This window comes from Ascaphus truei, chromosome 1, assembly GCF_040206685.1.
Source record: "Ascaphus truei isolate aAscTru1 chromosome 1, aAscTru1.hap1, whole genome shotgun sequence".
NCBI classification, from domain to species: Eukaryota; Metazoa; Chordata; class Amphibia; order Anura; family Ascaphidae; genus Ascaphus; species Ascaphus truei.
Window position 1 is genome coordinate 108,915,284 of NC_134483.1, and position 15,488 is coordinate 108,930,771.

At 40.7% G+C, this 15,488-nt stretch overlaps 1 protein-coding gene across 5 annotated transcripts in view; it reads right to left on the minus strand.

Annotated features, from left to right (window-relative positions):
* The window catches only part of ARB2A (ARB2 cotranscriptional regulator A), a 422,320-nt gene that overhangs the window by 342,157 nt on the left and 64,675 nt on the right, over window positions 1–15,488 (minus strand). For all 5 annotated transcript variants that reach the window (XM_075593131.1, XM_075593147.1, XM_075593126.1 and 2 more), the window contains exon 6: window positions 12,118–12,309. In XM_075593131.1, the coding sequence (XP_075449246.1) occupies window positions 12,118–12,309 (192 nt within the window). The remainder of the gene's footprint in view (window positions 1–12,117; window positions 12,310–15,488) is intronic.

Consider the following 15,488-nt stretch of genomic DNA (forward strand, 5'->3'; position numbering starts at 1 on the left):
ACCACCATACATGTGCTAAATCTCCGACTTGGCCACATCTCCAACATTGTTCCTTAGTTCCCGGGTAAATTTAGCTAAATCTCTTGCGAGTTGAATACCACGGAAACATTATTTTAGAAATATTTTCCTTTGTTGTTGTGCCTATAGATGCTTTTGACGCACTATACTGTATGTCTTTCCAGTCATCATGAGAGATTTCTATGTTTAGATCATCCTCTATGAGCGATCAAGGAGATCTCCCATTGAGACAAATTCTTGATAGAGTACAGTAATTAAGCCTTGGCACGTCCTATTTCCACGTAGTTGTTCAAATACAGTTATATCAGAAAATTTAGCAGAGGGGGAGATACTTTTGATGAAGTGTCTAATCTGTAGGTAATTAAACATATCTGACTTCAAATTAGTATATTTTAAGCAGATCTCCTCAAATTTTAACAGTCTCCCATCAGATATCAAATGATCAACGTTTACAATATCATTCTTTTCCACATGTCAAACCCTTTTGACTTATAGCCTAGGGAAAAAATATGGGTTGTTAAATAGAGGAATAACTACAGTGAGGGTGAGGAGAGAAATTTATATTTTTAGTTAACCAATTACCAGGTTTTAGGTGAGAAGTGAATCACGCTTGACCGGTTCTGTTGGAGTGCCCTTTTATATTTCTGAAACCTCAATAATAAGACGAACCAATAAGACTTATTTAATGTGTTTCTATATCTACCCAACTATATAAATTTGGACCTGAGTTGCAATACAGAATCTGTCGGATGTGTGCCGCTATATAATACCTTCTAACATCTGGAATTGCTAATCCTGCAAATTGGGGAGAGAGATTAGCGGGTTAGTCATCATTAGGATAATGTAATGAATAACCATTTATATTCTTCCTTACCTAGTTTATTCCTTGGTTATCTGGATTTTGGCCAATTGAAGCTGCTAGTGGCTGTACAGTGAGGGCAAACAGCAGAGGAGTTAGGAGGCATGCTTGTCTAGTTCCATTTGTTATTCTCACTACGTCTAAATTCAACCCCAGATAGTTTCAGGGAAGCTGTGGGAGTTCTACTATATATAAGGCTTTCAAGAAGTGGACCTGTAAAGCCAAAATCTTCTGATGTACTATTTAGGAATGTCCATCTGGTTCTTTCGAACTCTTTCTCAGCACCAAAACTCAGGTGTATTGTTTTAGTTAGAGTTGAATTTATATGTTCAATTATTTTTATAGTTCTCTTATTGTTATCTGCAGTCAGTTATTTGCTAATGAATCCCACCTAGTCAGTATGTATCAATAATGAAGGGATGGACACTATTTTTTATTAAGCACCAACAATCCCACAAGATAGGTGATCTAAGAGAGCAGCAGTGCTCACCAGACCCAGGGTTTATCTGGGGTATTAGATCAAGCGCTAGGATTATAGTGTTTTTTTTTGTTTTGTTTGTTTTTTTAAATAGAGAGTAAATGGCACAGGTTGACCTACTGTATAGGGCCTTGACCACGTTCAAGGAGAAGGCTAGTGTTTTACCAGTACTCCTATACAGACAGTTGAGAACAGGAGCCATAATACAGGGTGGCGGATGAGAGAAAAGATGAGCACTGGAGTTTGGTAGGTGACACATCTGTGATTCTGCAGTCAGATGGAGAGGTTAACACCTGAAAAAGTATAATCCTTGGAACTTTTGTTTACTTCTGGAGGATGATCTAGAAGTATTTAACCCAATGTTGTTTTATATGTATTAGTGTGATGTGGTTTATGCTGTTCCCCATTCCTCTTATTCCTGTTTCTCCCCCACCATATCACGCGCTTTCCCCTAATTCTTGAGCTTTGGCTACTACGGGTTAGAGTGGAGAGGGTGGCTATATTAAAATGTTAATAAGTTTATGAATATAGTTGCACACCCAGGTAACCCCAGCAGGTTAAAAAGCCAGCCCTAGAAGACTTGCCTTATGTTTTTGAACACTAAAATTGGGAGGCATTCCTAAAATCAAGAATTATTTATTAGATTTAAATATAGGGTAAGATATTTACCTGAAATGGTCTGTGATCTTTATTACTAGTAGGTATGAATACTGTTATCTTATAATTATTTGCATTGATAAGATATGATGGATATTGCTACTTTTTGAAATAACTGTATTTATAGAAAAAGGATAACACTTTTTCTTTTTAGATACAGGCCTACAAATAATATTGGATTCTCTAAAGTACAACTACAGTATTTGCAGTGGATCTTTGTAAAGTAGAGCATAAACCGATAGAACCACTGAGGTATAAAATATTTATATATAGTAGGGAACAAAAAATAATAAGTAAGCAAATGAAATAATATCCTTTGCAATAAGTGAACTCAGTCGCTATAGAACAAGCTTCCCATAAAACCACAATTTTTTTCTCTAAATGGAAAATGCAGCAAATTGCACTGGATGGGTGATAATGAAAATGCAACACCATTTATTAATTTTAAAAACTTATCCACTGCCCTAGAGATTCCTCGGAGGGGTAGAACATGTCTGAATTTCACCATTCAGTGCCACAGGCAGTAAGTGAGAGAAACTAAACATGCACGTCCCAAAGGGAGATGAAATGCCTGCAGCTGTTAATGACCTTACATACCTCGCTGCTGAATTTTTGATGTTGTAATTTGTTAATTTTGGTTGTGTTTTTTTTTTTAAGGACAATTACGGTTTTAGTTTGCTTAAACAGAAATGCCTGATGTTTCAAACTTGATGATCAAAAATACAACTTATATTCCTCAGTAACATCAGTTCAACAACGGTGATAATGATGCGTACATGTGAGAAAAACATGCATTCTTTTATCTTTTACTCTTTTTTAGCCATTGAGCTATTTTTGTATCTTTTTATTTTATTTTCAACCATGAGCATACTACTACAATATATATCAATAGAGACAGGGTATACATATTACAATATAGGTTCAATGCATATTAAAAGCAGTAGACATTAGGAGTCATAACTGGAGAAGCAGCACATGCATTTGATCTCAGCACACAGTAGGCAGGTGGAACAAACTAGTGTAATAAGAAAGCTCTTAAAGCTACACTTCATCATTCTCAACCAGGATTATACCATTTCCAGCCAGCTCAAATCTGAGCCAGAAATCCTTTAAAACAATCACAACAAAAACACAACTATACATTTTTTTTTTTTAAATAGAAAATTAGAATATTACATTTTTATCCTGGTGAAAAAGTATAGTAATACAGTACATCTATTGTTTGTGTATCCGGCGAGAAAAGCATTGCGCAAAAGACCTAAGGATGCAACTGTACCTAAATGGACTGTCGAGAAGCATCGCCATGTATAATAAGGTTGAAAAACATCGCATTGGCTTGTCACCTTTTGTATTTTGTAAGGTATGCCTGGGTTAAGAGTGTCTGCAATTTGGAGGCATGCAGAATATATCTTCAGTTATGAATGTCAACGGTCTCAACACCAATTTTAATCGTTGGCTGGCCCAACCAGAGTTCAAAAAAATTAAGGGAGACATACTTTTTCTCACAGAAGCTCATTTTGACTCTTTGGCCCCTCTAACACTTAAGAAAACATACCACATAGCTTTCTATGCCTGTAGCCAAAGTAAAAAATGGGGAGTTGCCATCTTTATAAAACATCATAACCATTATTCAGATTCACAGAACTAAACGAGACCTGAAAGGGAGATTTATTATAGTTTATAGAACCCTGTCAGGAGTTCACATTGTCTTTGCAAATCTGTATGCACCTAATGACACCCAACGGGAATTCCTAGAAGACACCTTGGAGGCCATTGAAAGAACATCCTCAACCACATTCATTGTAGATTTGAATATGGTCCAGCACCCAGACATGGATGAATCCATATCGTTGTGTAAAGCTCACTCGGCACAAACTTACAAAGAGGCCAAATAGTGTAGCGATCTAATAAGGGGATTTGACCTAACGGACGCCTGGAGGACAGGAAATCGAAGCTATTACTCCTTTTCACCGCCTCATGCGTCTTACTCAAGAATTGACCATATACTGGTGTCTAGAGAGGTGTTGGAATTAGTATCTGAGGCAATGATGGGTCCAATAACTTGGTCCGACCATGACCATGTAACAGTAGAACTAACTCTCTACTCCATTTGCCTATCAAAAAAAAAAAAAAAAAAAATGGAGTGCCCACACTATTTCACAAGAATTTAAATTTAAAAGTAGATAAAGTGAAAACCGACTCCTCAGACAGAATCTTAATCCTCCCCAGGCTTTTTACAACTGAAAATATTTATACCCCTAAAGAAAGCCAAGAGTTCTTCTATCAAGAGTTATTGAATCTGGTAGTCTTTACAACAGGGTCTCCTAATCTTAGCCGGGGACTTAAATGCAATTATTATCCCACATTTAGATAAATCTCCACTCCAACCTTCATCACAAAATATAGCCACCTCCACTCGAGGCCTTATTTCCTTAGAAGAAAAATAAAAAGCCCCTTGTAGACTTTAGGAGATTAACACCCAACGTGAAAGATTGTTCTTTTTACTCCCACCTTCACAATAGTTACTCACGTACTGATATTTTTATTGACCACCAAATTAGTGAACCAAAAACTTTGTGAATACCTCTCGGGTTCACAAGAAAGAGTCCCTCTCAGTTTGCACTCTACCTATGTAATAATGTATATTGCAGTGTTGACTGCAGAGTAGAATACTCAAAAAGTCATAAGACGACTAAAGGGCTAATAATGGTTCCCAAGAGACCCCACTAATACGAAAAAATAATACAATTGCATTAACATGTATATTAAATATAATAACAAACAGTGAATATTTATTTACAATGTGAATAAAATCCCCTCAGTGAAAACGGACCAACTAGACAGATGGTATGAGTGGGATATATAAGGTTGATTTATGCCCATGAAATCACTGGGCTAAACATTGCCTATAGATATTAGCAATGAATATTGTGCAAGAGCTACTGTAAATGTGGCAGTAGCTTGCAACCTTAATGAAATATCCATGTTAAACCAACTGTACAGGAGTAAGGCAGAGCTGACTAATTGTGGAGTGGTAGTGAGCAAGGGATCTGGTGACAAGATGTATATACCTCATTATGTGTGTATAGTTGTAATAATACAGTCCAAGGAGGTGCTATTGCAATCCTCAGAACCAATCTAGGCAATGAAATAAGGTAGTATATAGATCTCTTAACATACAATATCACCAACAATACATTTCGTATCTACTAGCGCTAAGTAGCTTCTATCACTGTAAGTGATGACCCCGATCACAATAACCCAGAAACAGCTAAATGTACCGTCCCCTGATGTCAAAACAGAGGGTGCACCATAACTAAGTACAGTCCTGTATCCTGCGGTAAATTGCTGCTGCTTAAATCTGACTCCATCTACTAGGTTGTCCGTGGCTATATGTGCTATAAGCAAACAATGGTGAATCTGCATAGGACACCACAATATATGCTGGGGAAATAGTCTATGTAAAGTGACACTTAGTAACAGCATTTCACTTTGAGGTTTTTGCGCTGGCTGATGCACGGTGTGGCTATGGATATATAGCATGAGTGGATATTTGTTAATACTATATAACCTTTCGGGTGGACTAGCTCGCCCGCGCATACAGTTAGGTCCGGAAATAATTGGACACTGACACAATTTTCATAATTTTGGCTCTGTACGCCACCACAATGGATTTGAAATGAAACAACCGAGATGCAATAAAAGTGCAGACTTTCAGCTTTAATTCAAGGGGTTGAACAAAAATATCGTATGAAACGTTTAGGAATTGCAACCATTTTCATACACAGTCACCTTATAAAAACAAGAAAAAACACAAAAGCGCACCAAGATGAGAGATAGATATTGTATTAGCAACAAATAATAAAATTAGTAACTTACATATAAAATTTCTTTAATAATCCCCGATTCTGGTGTCTATCACAGGAGTAGGGCATCACATAGGAAGTATGAAGGGTAATCTCAGTTCTGAGAGATCAGACCCGCGCGCTGGGGCTGTCTCTGTTCACTCTCCTGTCCTCCACGTGTGGTAGCGTGGTGCGGAGTGTAGCGCGCATGTGCAGGAACCGGGGCCTTCAATAGGTGTCCTTAGGATGCCTGTCCGTTTTTGATAGCATAGAAACGATCGGAAATAAGCAGGAACGGTACACTTGAGTGTGTACTGGTGGTGGGTAGTAAAACCGCCAGCCACAACAGTCGTGACGCGTTTCGTTTAACAAAGTAAACTTCTTCAGGCAATATGATATATAACACAGAAGCAGCAAGAGAACTGAGAGGGACCAACACTCCAAGTTTAAAGAGCCAGAGCGCGGACTGAACTTTTCATCACAGTCACCTTATATCAGGGGCTCAAATGTAATTGACAAATTAACACAATCATAAATAAAATGTTCATTTTTAATACTTTGTCGAGAATCCTCTGCAGGCAATGACTGCTTGAAGTCTGGAAAGCATGGACATCACCAAACACTGGGTTTCCTCCTTTGTGATGAATTGTCAGGCCTTTACTGCAGCTGTCTTCAGTTGTTGTTTGTTCGTGGGTCTTTCTGCCTTAAGTTTTGTCTTCAGAAAGTGAAATGCTTGCTCAATCGGGTTGAGATCAGGTGATTGACTCGGCCATTGCAGAATATTCCACTTCTTTGCCTTAAAAAAACTCCTGGGTTGCTTTCACAGTATGTTTTGGGTCATTGTCCATCTGTAAAGTGAAGCGCCGTCCAATCAACTACGCAGAATTTGGCTGAATCTGAGCAGACAATATATCCCTATACACTTCAGAATTCCTCCGTCTGCTTCTGTCTTCTGTCACATCATCAATAAACACTAGTGACCCAGTGCCATTGTAAGCCATGCATGCTCCACCGTGTTTTACAGATGATGTGGTATGCTTCGGATCATGAGCCGATCCAAGCCTTCTCCATACCTTTTTCTTCCCATCATTCTGGTACATGTTGATCTTGGTTTCATCTGTCCAAAGAATTCTGTTCCAGAACTGAGCTGGCTTTTTTAGATATTGTTTGGCAAAGTCTAATCTGGCCTTTCTATTCTTGAGGCTTATGAATGGTTTGCACCTTGTGGTGAACCCTCTGTATTTGCTCTCGTGAAGTCTTCTCCTTATGGTAGGCTTGGATAATGATATGCCTACCTCCTGGAGAGTGTTCTTCACTTAGCTGGATGTGGTGAAGGCGTTTTTGTTTACCATGGAAAGGATCCTACGATCATCCACCACTGTTGTCTTCCGTGGACGTCCATGCCTTTTTGTGTTGCAGAGCTCACAGGGCGTTCTTTTTTTCTCAGAATGTTCCAAACTGTTGATTTGGCCACTTCCTAATGTTCCTGCTATCTCTCTGATGGATTTTCTTTTTTTGCAGCCTAGGGATGCCCTGTTTCACTTTGACCGCATGTTGTGGGTTCACAGCAACAGCTTCCAAAGGGGGACGTGAGCCAGACGTCAGGGGGAAATTAAGCGGTGAAGGCCTCTGTAAACCTCACTTACCTTGGCTTCGGCGGCTTCTTAGAAGCGTCGCCATGGCAACACGGCGTCAAATGACGCGCGAGGTCATGTGATGTCACGTTGCCATGGCAACGTGTCAACATGACGCCGGAGCCAAGGTAAAGGGGGGGGGCGCGAAGATTGGGGAACTGCTTGCAGGGGGCGCAGGGAAAAAATGTTGTGCTCCTCTGCTATAGTGTGATGTTGGGGAAAATTATTTCAACTCCATTTCAAACGCACTTTAGTCTTTGAAGAAATATTTCTCCTTACCTATAGCCTATGAATGTGAACATGTTGAGGGTGGATTGAGACAAATTTCACCTTTAACAGTTACTGTAAATAATATTTGGGACCATATTTACTAAGTGGCGTTGAGCAGTAAAACATAACGGCTTAATCTAGTAAAGTGTTTTATGGCTAACGACTGAAAGGTATTAGGAAGGGACTAGTTATTATTCGTTTATTTTCTATTGAACATCCTGAAATACATAAATAAATGATCATCTTGCTTTAAATGATCATTTTTATAGGGAAGGAAAAAAAGTAAGAGCCTTAATAAGAGCATTAGTAAGAGTAAATAAGGGCAGGTACATCTCTGACCTGCCTCTAATCCTGCTTCTCCGTTGATCTAGGCGACTGAAAAATCTTTAATTATTCCATTATATTGACAGCTCTTTCCCTGGGTAAGTTATTTAAAAAGTTTAACCCATGATCAACTCAAAGCTTCTTTTGCCTTTAGAAGAGTCAAGAGCATTGATTATAACTACAAGACGTATTGTCTTGTACTCAGAAAATCTCAGTGTCCCAAAACAGCTCGGATTTCATAAATCACACCACTTCAGCTAATATTACAGAGAAAAAATACAACATCTAAAGAGATAACAAAATTAAACACATCTGGCAAGGGTTTAAAAAAAAAAAAAAAAAAAAAACCTAATCCAGGATAGATTTTGAGAAAGCTTTAAAAAGTGTAATTAAAAACAGAAATTAAACCTGATTCTTATGTTAGCCTTCAATGCGTTTAAACGTATCTTAACATCCATTCATATTCTGGTCAGATACAAACCCCAAGGCTTTTGACATACTTTAAAAAATCCACACCTCTCTCTATAGAGGTCTCTAGAGTCATGGGTAGGCAACCAGCGCGCTGAATGGAACATCAGATGTGTGTAATGGAGAAATGTTAAGTCCATTTTACACGGGCAGAAACTTTTTTTAGATGGGATACATTTTATTATTTAGTTATCGCATTTTTGTACACATGCATTTGAAGAAAAGATAGATCCGCATAAATGTTAGATAAGGTGCATAGGATTTAGCTAAAGACTGCTGTGTGTGTTCTTATTGCAAAGCTTGATGACCTCTTCAAGTATGATACACTTCTTTTAGCGGCACACTTCTGTTTCTAAATATTCACAATCCAGCCCAGAAAGATGCTGGAATCCAGATGAATCTTTTTTATATAAGGAGAGGAGCTTCCACTTCAGTCATTTGATTTTCAGAACTGCAAATGGGCTTTTTTTTTTTTTTACCAGTTCAGTAATGACAAGGCCACAAGGTTTTATACATCTGCCATGATGCAACAACCAAGCATGTCTACTGTCAAGAGTTGAAACCATAAGAGAATAAGCTGTCGTTAACAGCCTCTCGACGAACACTGGAGCTGTCAACCTATTGTTTTCCTTTGCTGGCATGGGGGCTGGTGTGGGCTTACAAAACCTGTCTGTTCTGTAAAAATAAGCTTTTAACCTTTTCTGATTCTTTTTTTTTTTTTTTTACTTCAGCATTGTGGATCTTACTATACAAAGCTTATATTTTACATGAGCAATTAACATAAATTGATAATGATGTGAAAGATGTTGAAATTTTAGGCCATAGAAATGACTTAAATTCAGACCCCTCTGCAAGAGCATTAAGACAAAAATAATTATAATAATTCAACCGTTTAAACAGTATTTACATAGCAGAAATTATACCCTTCCTTAAATTAATTTTATTTTACACAAATTCTTTTTACTACAAAGACTTAATTCATATAATTGAAATGTGTGTGTGTACAGGCATAGTAATGGGTTACTGACCTACTGTACCTAATGTGGTATTTCAATAAAACTTTCTACATTTATAGTTACTTAATCTGGATGAGATTTTGTAATGTAGAAAAATTTGAACATTTGTATGTTCAAAACCTACCCGAGTTTGTTTTAAAGTATTGGATAACGAGAGAGAAAAAAGCAGAGCACTACCCATGCGAGGTACAACAAGGGTTGCGTATCCCAAAGTGTTTGTATCCTCACCGTGACGGTTAGGTGTGTGGAGGATTGCAATTACCTGTTCAAGATTTGCTATACCAGTTACCTAATGGGTGCCGTGCATTGAGTACATAATATGCTTATTCAGTCTTTTCAATTTGTTGATTTCTGTTCTAAAGTATTACATGGAGATCTCACAACATGGTCTCATCCTGATGGGATCCCCTGTTTAGTTTGTATTTGGCCACATTTGTCCTGGCATCTATATGGTGGTAATAATGGCCAGAGCGAATGAATAAGTAAATAGCGGCAAATTTAATTGACATTATTTGTATTCAGGTTCAAAAGGGAGCCACTGTATTTCCCCGACCTCTTGAGCCGGGAGAAAGCAGGGCAGCTGCTAGGGGGCTGGGCAGTTTCCGCCATCCTGATTGGCTACTGCTGGTTAATACAGCCAATCAGGAGGTGGCGTCAGGAGCCTGGGAGGTGTGGCCAAGCAGAGGAGAAAGCAGCATGGAAACAGGTGAGGCAACGAGGTTCTATTTGTTCTGTCCTGTTGTGTCTCCTGTGACTCTCTGCTCCCTGTCACTCTCTGTCCCACCGCACCCCCCGTAACTCTGGCCACTCCCACCCCGTCTCGCTGCTTCCCCCGTCCCCCCCAGTGACTCGCTGCCCCCTCTGTCTCCTGTCCCCGGGGTTGCTACCACTCTGGGTTTGACCAGGAGACTATGGGTTTCGCTAACCAAACTCCGGGTTTACATTTAAAATCTCCGGGACTGAGGACTGATAGAGCAGTGGAGGACAGTAGCGAGAGGAGTTGAACAGCGGGAGCAAAGCAGGGCAGGGAACCATTTTGACAGGAGCATGTATGGGGAGATGCCACCACCGGAGAAGGTAAGACAGTTAAACATATAAATAAAAAAAAACTTTACATACAAATTATTTTTTGTTTTTTTAAAAGTCTCCGGGTAATTATTCAACAGAAGGTGGCAACCCTGCTTGTCACTGCCTGTCCTGTTGTGGGGGTGCCTGTGATTAAGTGTGCCCCAAGAGAGAAAAGGTTGAAAACAACTAGACCATGCCATCAAAATAGGGCAAAGTAGAGATTCATATGGTCACGTGGTATTGAGAAAGCACTGATCCCACTAAATAGTGTAATTGTATAAAAAATGCATTTTGCAGGGCTATACAATCATTATTGGACTTCATTGTAAGCAATCCTGTCTGATAAATATATGTATATTTTTTTTTACTTGTTTTATAAAGCTAGTAAATTGATAGCTGCCCTAGCACATGACCACATACCATAGTGTAGGTCGCACCTGGGAAGCCCTGAGTGGCACTGATCTTCTACCCAGTACCATGGCTTCCAAGCCAAACAGCAATATCAATGTCACGGCAAGTGACGGAACCATATAGTGTCAACTTTATGAGCAAATCAAATTACATTTTTGGAAGTTCTCTTAACCCTTTAAGTGCTGTAGGGACTAGGCTACCACAGGGACCCTGGGGTGGCCAACCACAGTCCTCAAGGGCCACCACCAGGTCAGGCTTTAAGGATATCCCTGATTTAGCACAGGTTGCTCAATCAGTGGCTCAGTCATTGACTGAAACACTGATTGAGCCACCTACGCTGAAGCAGGGATATCCTTAAAGCCTGACCTGGTGGTGGCCCTTGAGGACTGGAGTTGGCTACTTCTGATTTTACCGCTTCATGAATTGATCATGTTATCACTTCATCACTGATGATGGAATGGAAAGGGAGGAGTCCTTCCTTCTACACCACGTTCGGCACTCCGCGATCTCCCCTATAAAAACGAGCAAGAAGTTTATGATGTAGCTCGTACGTTACCCTGGAGTGCCAGGCCCCATGACGTAGTAGCTACGTCTAAAGGGCACCCGAAGTGTTTACTCAATATTTGGGGGTTCACACATGTTCATACTGTATGTGAAAATCTAACTTTTGAAAGACCTACATCCCATTGTAAGGAAGCATTGTAGATGGCCATGGGAGATGGCATTCCTTCCATTAAGGAATTATGATAAATCACATACTTTTCTGTAGAATAGAGGCTACATTTTTACTCTCAGCAATAGATGAGATGCCCGTTTCCATGAAAAACTTTGAGAACACATTTTTTTTTACATACCTGCTAGTTTATTTCTACATCTTCAAGGTAAACAAGTTAGAAAGGTGAAATGAAACCAATGCCCATTTAACATGACCACTCCATGAAAAATATTATTATCAACCTGTGACATCAAAATGTTACTAAATGTTTTAAGAACACTAAACTTTTCAAAATAAATATTGCTCAGAATGTGCATATCATTGCTTCATATCATTGTTTTGTATTTGACTTACTTCCATTGCTCTCTTGATATAAGGTATTTGTGTTCCACTGTCCAGGTCCTCATTTATTATAAGTCTTCTTGCCCACTGCCCTGCTCTCACAACACCACTACCATGGATTAAAACTAGCAGTTTTTCTGGATTTGTTGTGGCATCTTCGCTCATGAAAATAAAACTTTTTGGTTCACTTTCAGTAGAATCTACCTGAAAGAGAATGTAGAAATAAAGAATGTGGTTAACTCAAAATTATTCATGCGCCAAAGACTTCAACATGTGCACCATACATAGTTCCCTAGTCATCAACATAGGTACATTATTGGGTTTTGACATACATTTAGGTTAACAATTGTCTTTTATTCAAGTATACAATGATACATTTAAAATGGACTGCATGAGTCTAGGCCAGTATGTTTAAGAGCTTATAATGTACTGCAGACCAAAACATGTTGAAACTAATTTAATAGGTGAAAATACCATGTATTTCTGGAAATGTGTTTCATGCAAAATTGGCATTATTCTTAAAAATACACAAATAGCTCTCGTGTAGATGGCATATAAAGGTATGTAAAAAAAATATTGACAGTTTAACTGTACGGTGAAAAAGAGAAAGAAAGGAACAGACTAGTGGTTTATTTTTATATAACTGTTGATCAGGAAGAAGTATTCCTGCTTTCAATCCAATGACATCAATCCCCAGGATAGAAAGACATGATGGAATAAGATGTCGCATAAGGCAGAAGCGGTGTAAATTCCATGGAATGCTTATACTTTATACAGTTCTAGCCATGGCTGGTTTCTGGCTACCATTCTGCCCTCACTGGCACAGTTCTGGTAAGAGCAGGCAGTGCCAGTACCAATCATGGGTTTTCCCTACACAGGCAGTCCATTGAGTGACAGGGAAGGAGGTGTGACCCAATCCTGGTTTCAGACCTTTACCTTCCCCCTACTGTACTTAGGGGAGGTGCAACCCCAAATTCAGTGGTGTCTATACCGTTGAAAGAGAAGGTATCACCCAGGACTGCTGTGCACTGGCAGGCCCTGGTCCTCTTCCTTAAGGGGAAGAGTGAGTGATTACCTTTTCCCTTGGTCCTGCTAGAGGGCTGGGGAAGAGCAGGGACTGCTGCGAGGGCCCTTAACCCGTAGTGAAGTTCCAGGGACCATCCTAAGTTTGGGAGACCAGAACAGGGACTGTGTTGGGCAGAGAACTGCCGTGTGCTGAGAGTGTACAGGAATAAATCCGTTCCAGTTGAATATACCTCCTGGTGTGTGATCTTACTGGGGGGAGAGGTAACTGTTTCTACCGTAGGTGATCGCTGTCAAGGGAGAGGGGATTTGGCCCAGGATTAAAGGGGTTACACCCCATTTGGCCACCCCCTACTCTCATCTGGGAAGCACGGGCTTAACTGGACTGTGGTCCAGTAATGTGTTTTTTTACCTTGCTGCAACATGAAAATATGTGTTCCCCTGTTACACTGTATTATCACCATGTAAGTGTCTGCACCACACACACACTGGGGCTTAAGGGGTTAATGAGCTACAGTTTAGGAAAATACAAATATGTGTGGTGTCTTTTCAGAAATATCTGGGCTTCAACAGGCTTGATTGAAGTTGGGTGTGAAAAGTACAGAGGGGGTTTAGTGTACAGTATGTTAATACCTAATTGGCAGACCAAGGGTATATTGCTGGTAGAGACAGCTAGGACCCAGGTCTGGAGCATTGGGTGTGAAATATAGCACCTGTGACAAATGTTCTCTACACACGAGGCCCAGCTTCAAAGGATTTCTTGACAAGGGGTTATGGGGGCCAGGGGTGCGGTTACACAAGGAGATATCAGAATGAGTGACCTTATTAAATATAAGAATATTATGAGATGTCCTCGGCTGAACGTGCTAAAAGCTAGATGTGTGTATTCGTGGGACCGATTTGCACATAATGATTACAGACACATGGTGTCTAGCAGGTACTAAGAGACAGATATTAATATCTCTCTTAATTTTAAAATTACACGGTAATATTTAGTCTCATTGGGAGCGTCATGCGTGCCGGAATGTATTAATATGTCTCACGTGCCAGTAAGTACTACTGAACTGAAGTTATGAAGTTATTTAGATAGGAAAAGCAGTTTTTAAACGTCCTTGGGTGGGAGGAGTTTTACTCTGGGGAAGACTGTCAACCTCACCACTGATTTATGAGAGGGGCTGGGTTTAGGTTGTGTTCAATGGGAAATAATTGTATATAAACAAGGCTAAGCCTATGGCTATGGTCTTTGTGATTTTCAAGATTGCTGTATGAACTGCCAGTCCAGATTTCTGACTGTTTCATCATTCCATCTTAAGTAAGTGTCTATATTTTGTTTGTTATTTGTATAACTTGTGTGTTCACCTTTTTAAAGGAATAAATTATATTTTATCATATCTCAGCCGTGTTCAGTTCAACCCAGGTATTTTTGGTGTATTATTATAGCCTGTCACAAAGTTACCGTCACAGGCTTATAATTAACTGGTGGCAGTGGTGGGATTGAACTGGACCTGTAATACAGTGTACTGCGGGACTCTGTAATACAGTTGGAACTCGGGTGAATTGCGAATTCCTAAGGCTAAAGATATTGGACACACAGTGTACAACATATAACACAAGATATGGCACCTCCTCACTGTTCCCCTACTTGTGAGAAGCATTGCCTCCAGAACCAAAGTGCCGGTCATCCGTGTGACTGGAGCTGGGCACCGAGACCGGAGGAGTGCATCAAGTCAGCGCGGGGACCGGCAGCCGGCAAGGCTGAGAGAGAGGCGGTGATCGGTGAGCATGAAACCCGGCCGGCTGAGCAAAGAACCACCGCTGCAGCCGCCGTAACCATCAAACCGCCTGGAGAGCAGGGAATGGACCCAGCTCCAGGACGGCAGAGATTTGGGGAGGGAGCAGGTGGTCTCGGAGACCACGGAAGTCTTGCACCAGGAGAGGTAACGGCCGTTGCGGCAGCCCGTCCATTTTCCCTGAAAGAGCTAGCACTGGTTTGTGCATTGGGCAAGACGTGGTTCCCGGCAAAGTGGACCCAGTTCATGGCGTTGGTGCCGCACCGACCCGCTTACCCCCTCCCAGAACCCGGCGATCGAGCTCCTCCGCTCTGGACTCAGCAGCCCCTTGCGGGGGGTAGTCCACCAGCGGCGGAGAAGCTCCGGCAGATGCCATGGCACTGCCAAAAAACGGGCCACAATAATGCCCGGTGCCCGGACCGTGTGCGGTCCGGCGAAGAAGCCCCTCAGGGCCAGCGCTCACGAGCTGCGGAAAAGATGACCCCGTTAGCGGCATCCTCCGATGGCTCCCGCCCAGCCGGGGCGACAACCCTTCGCGGGACGTCCCGTGGAGAACCTGGCCGGGCTGCA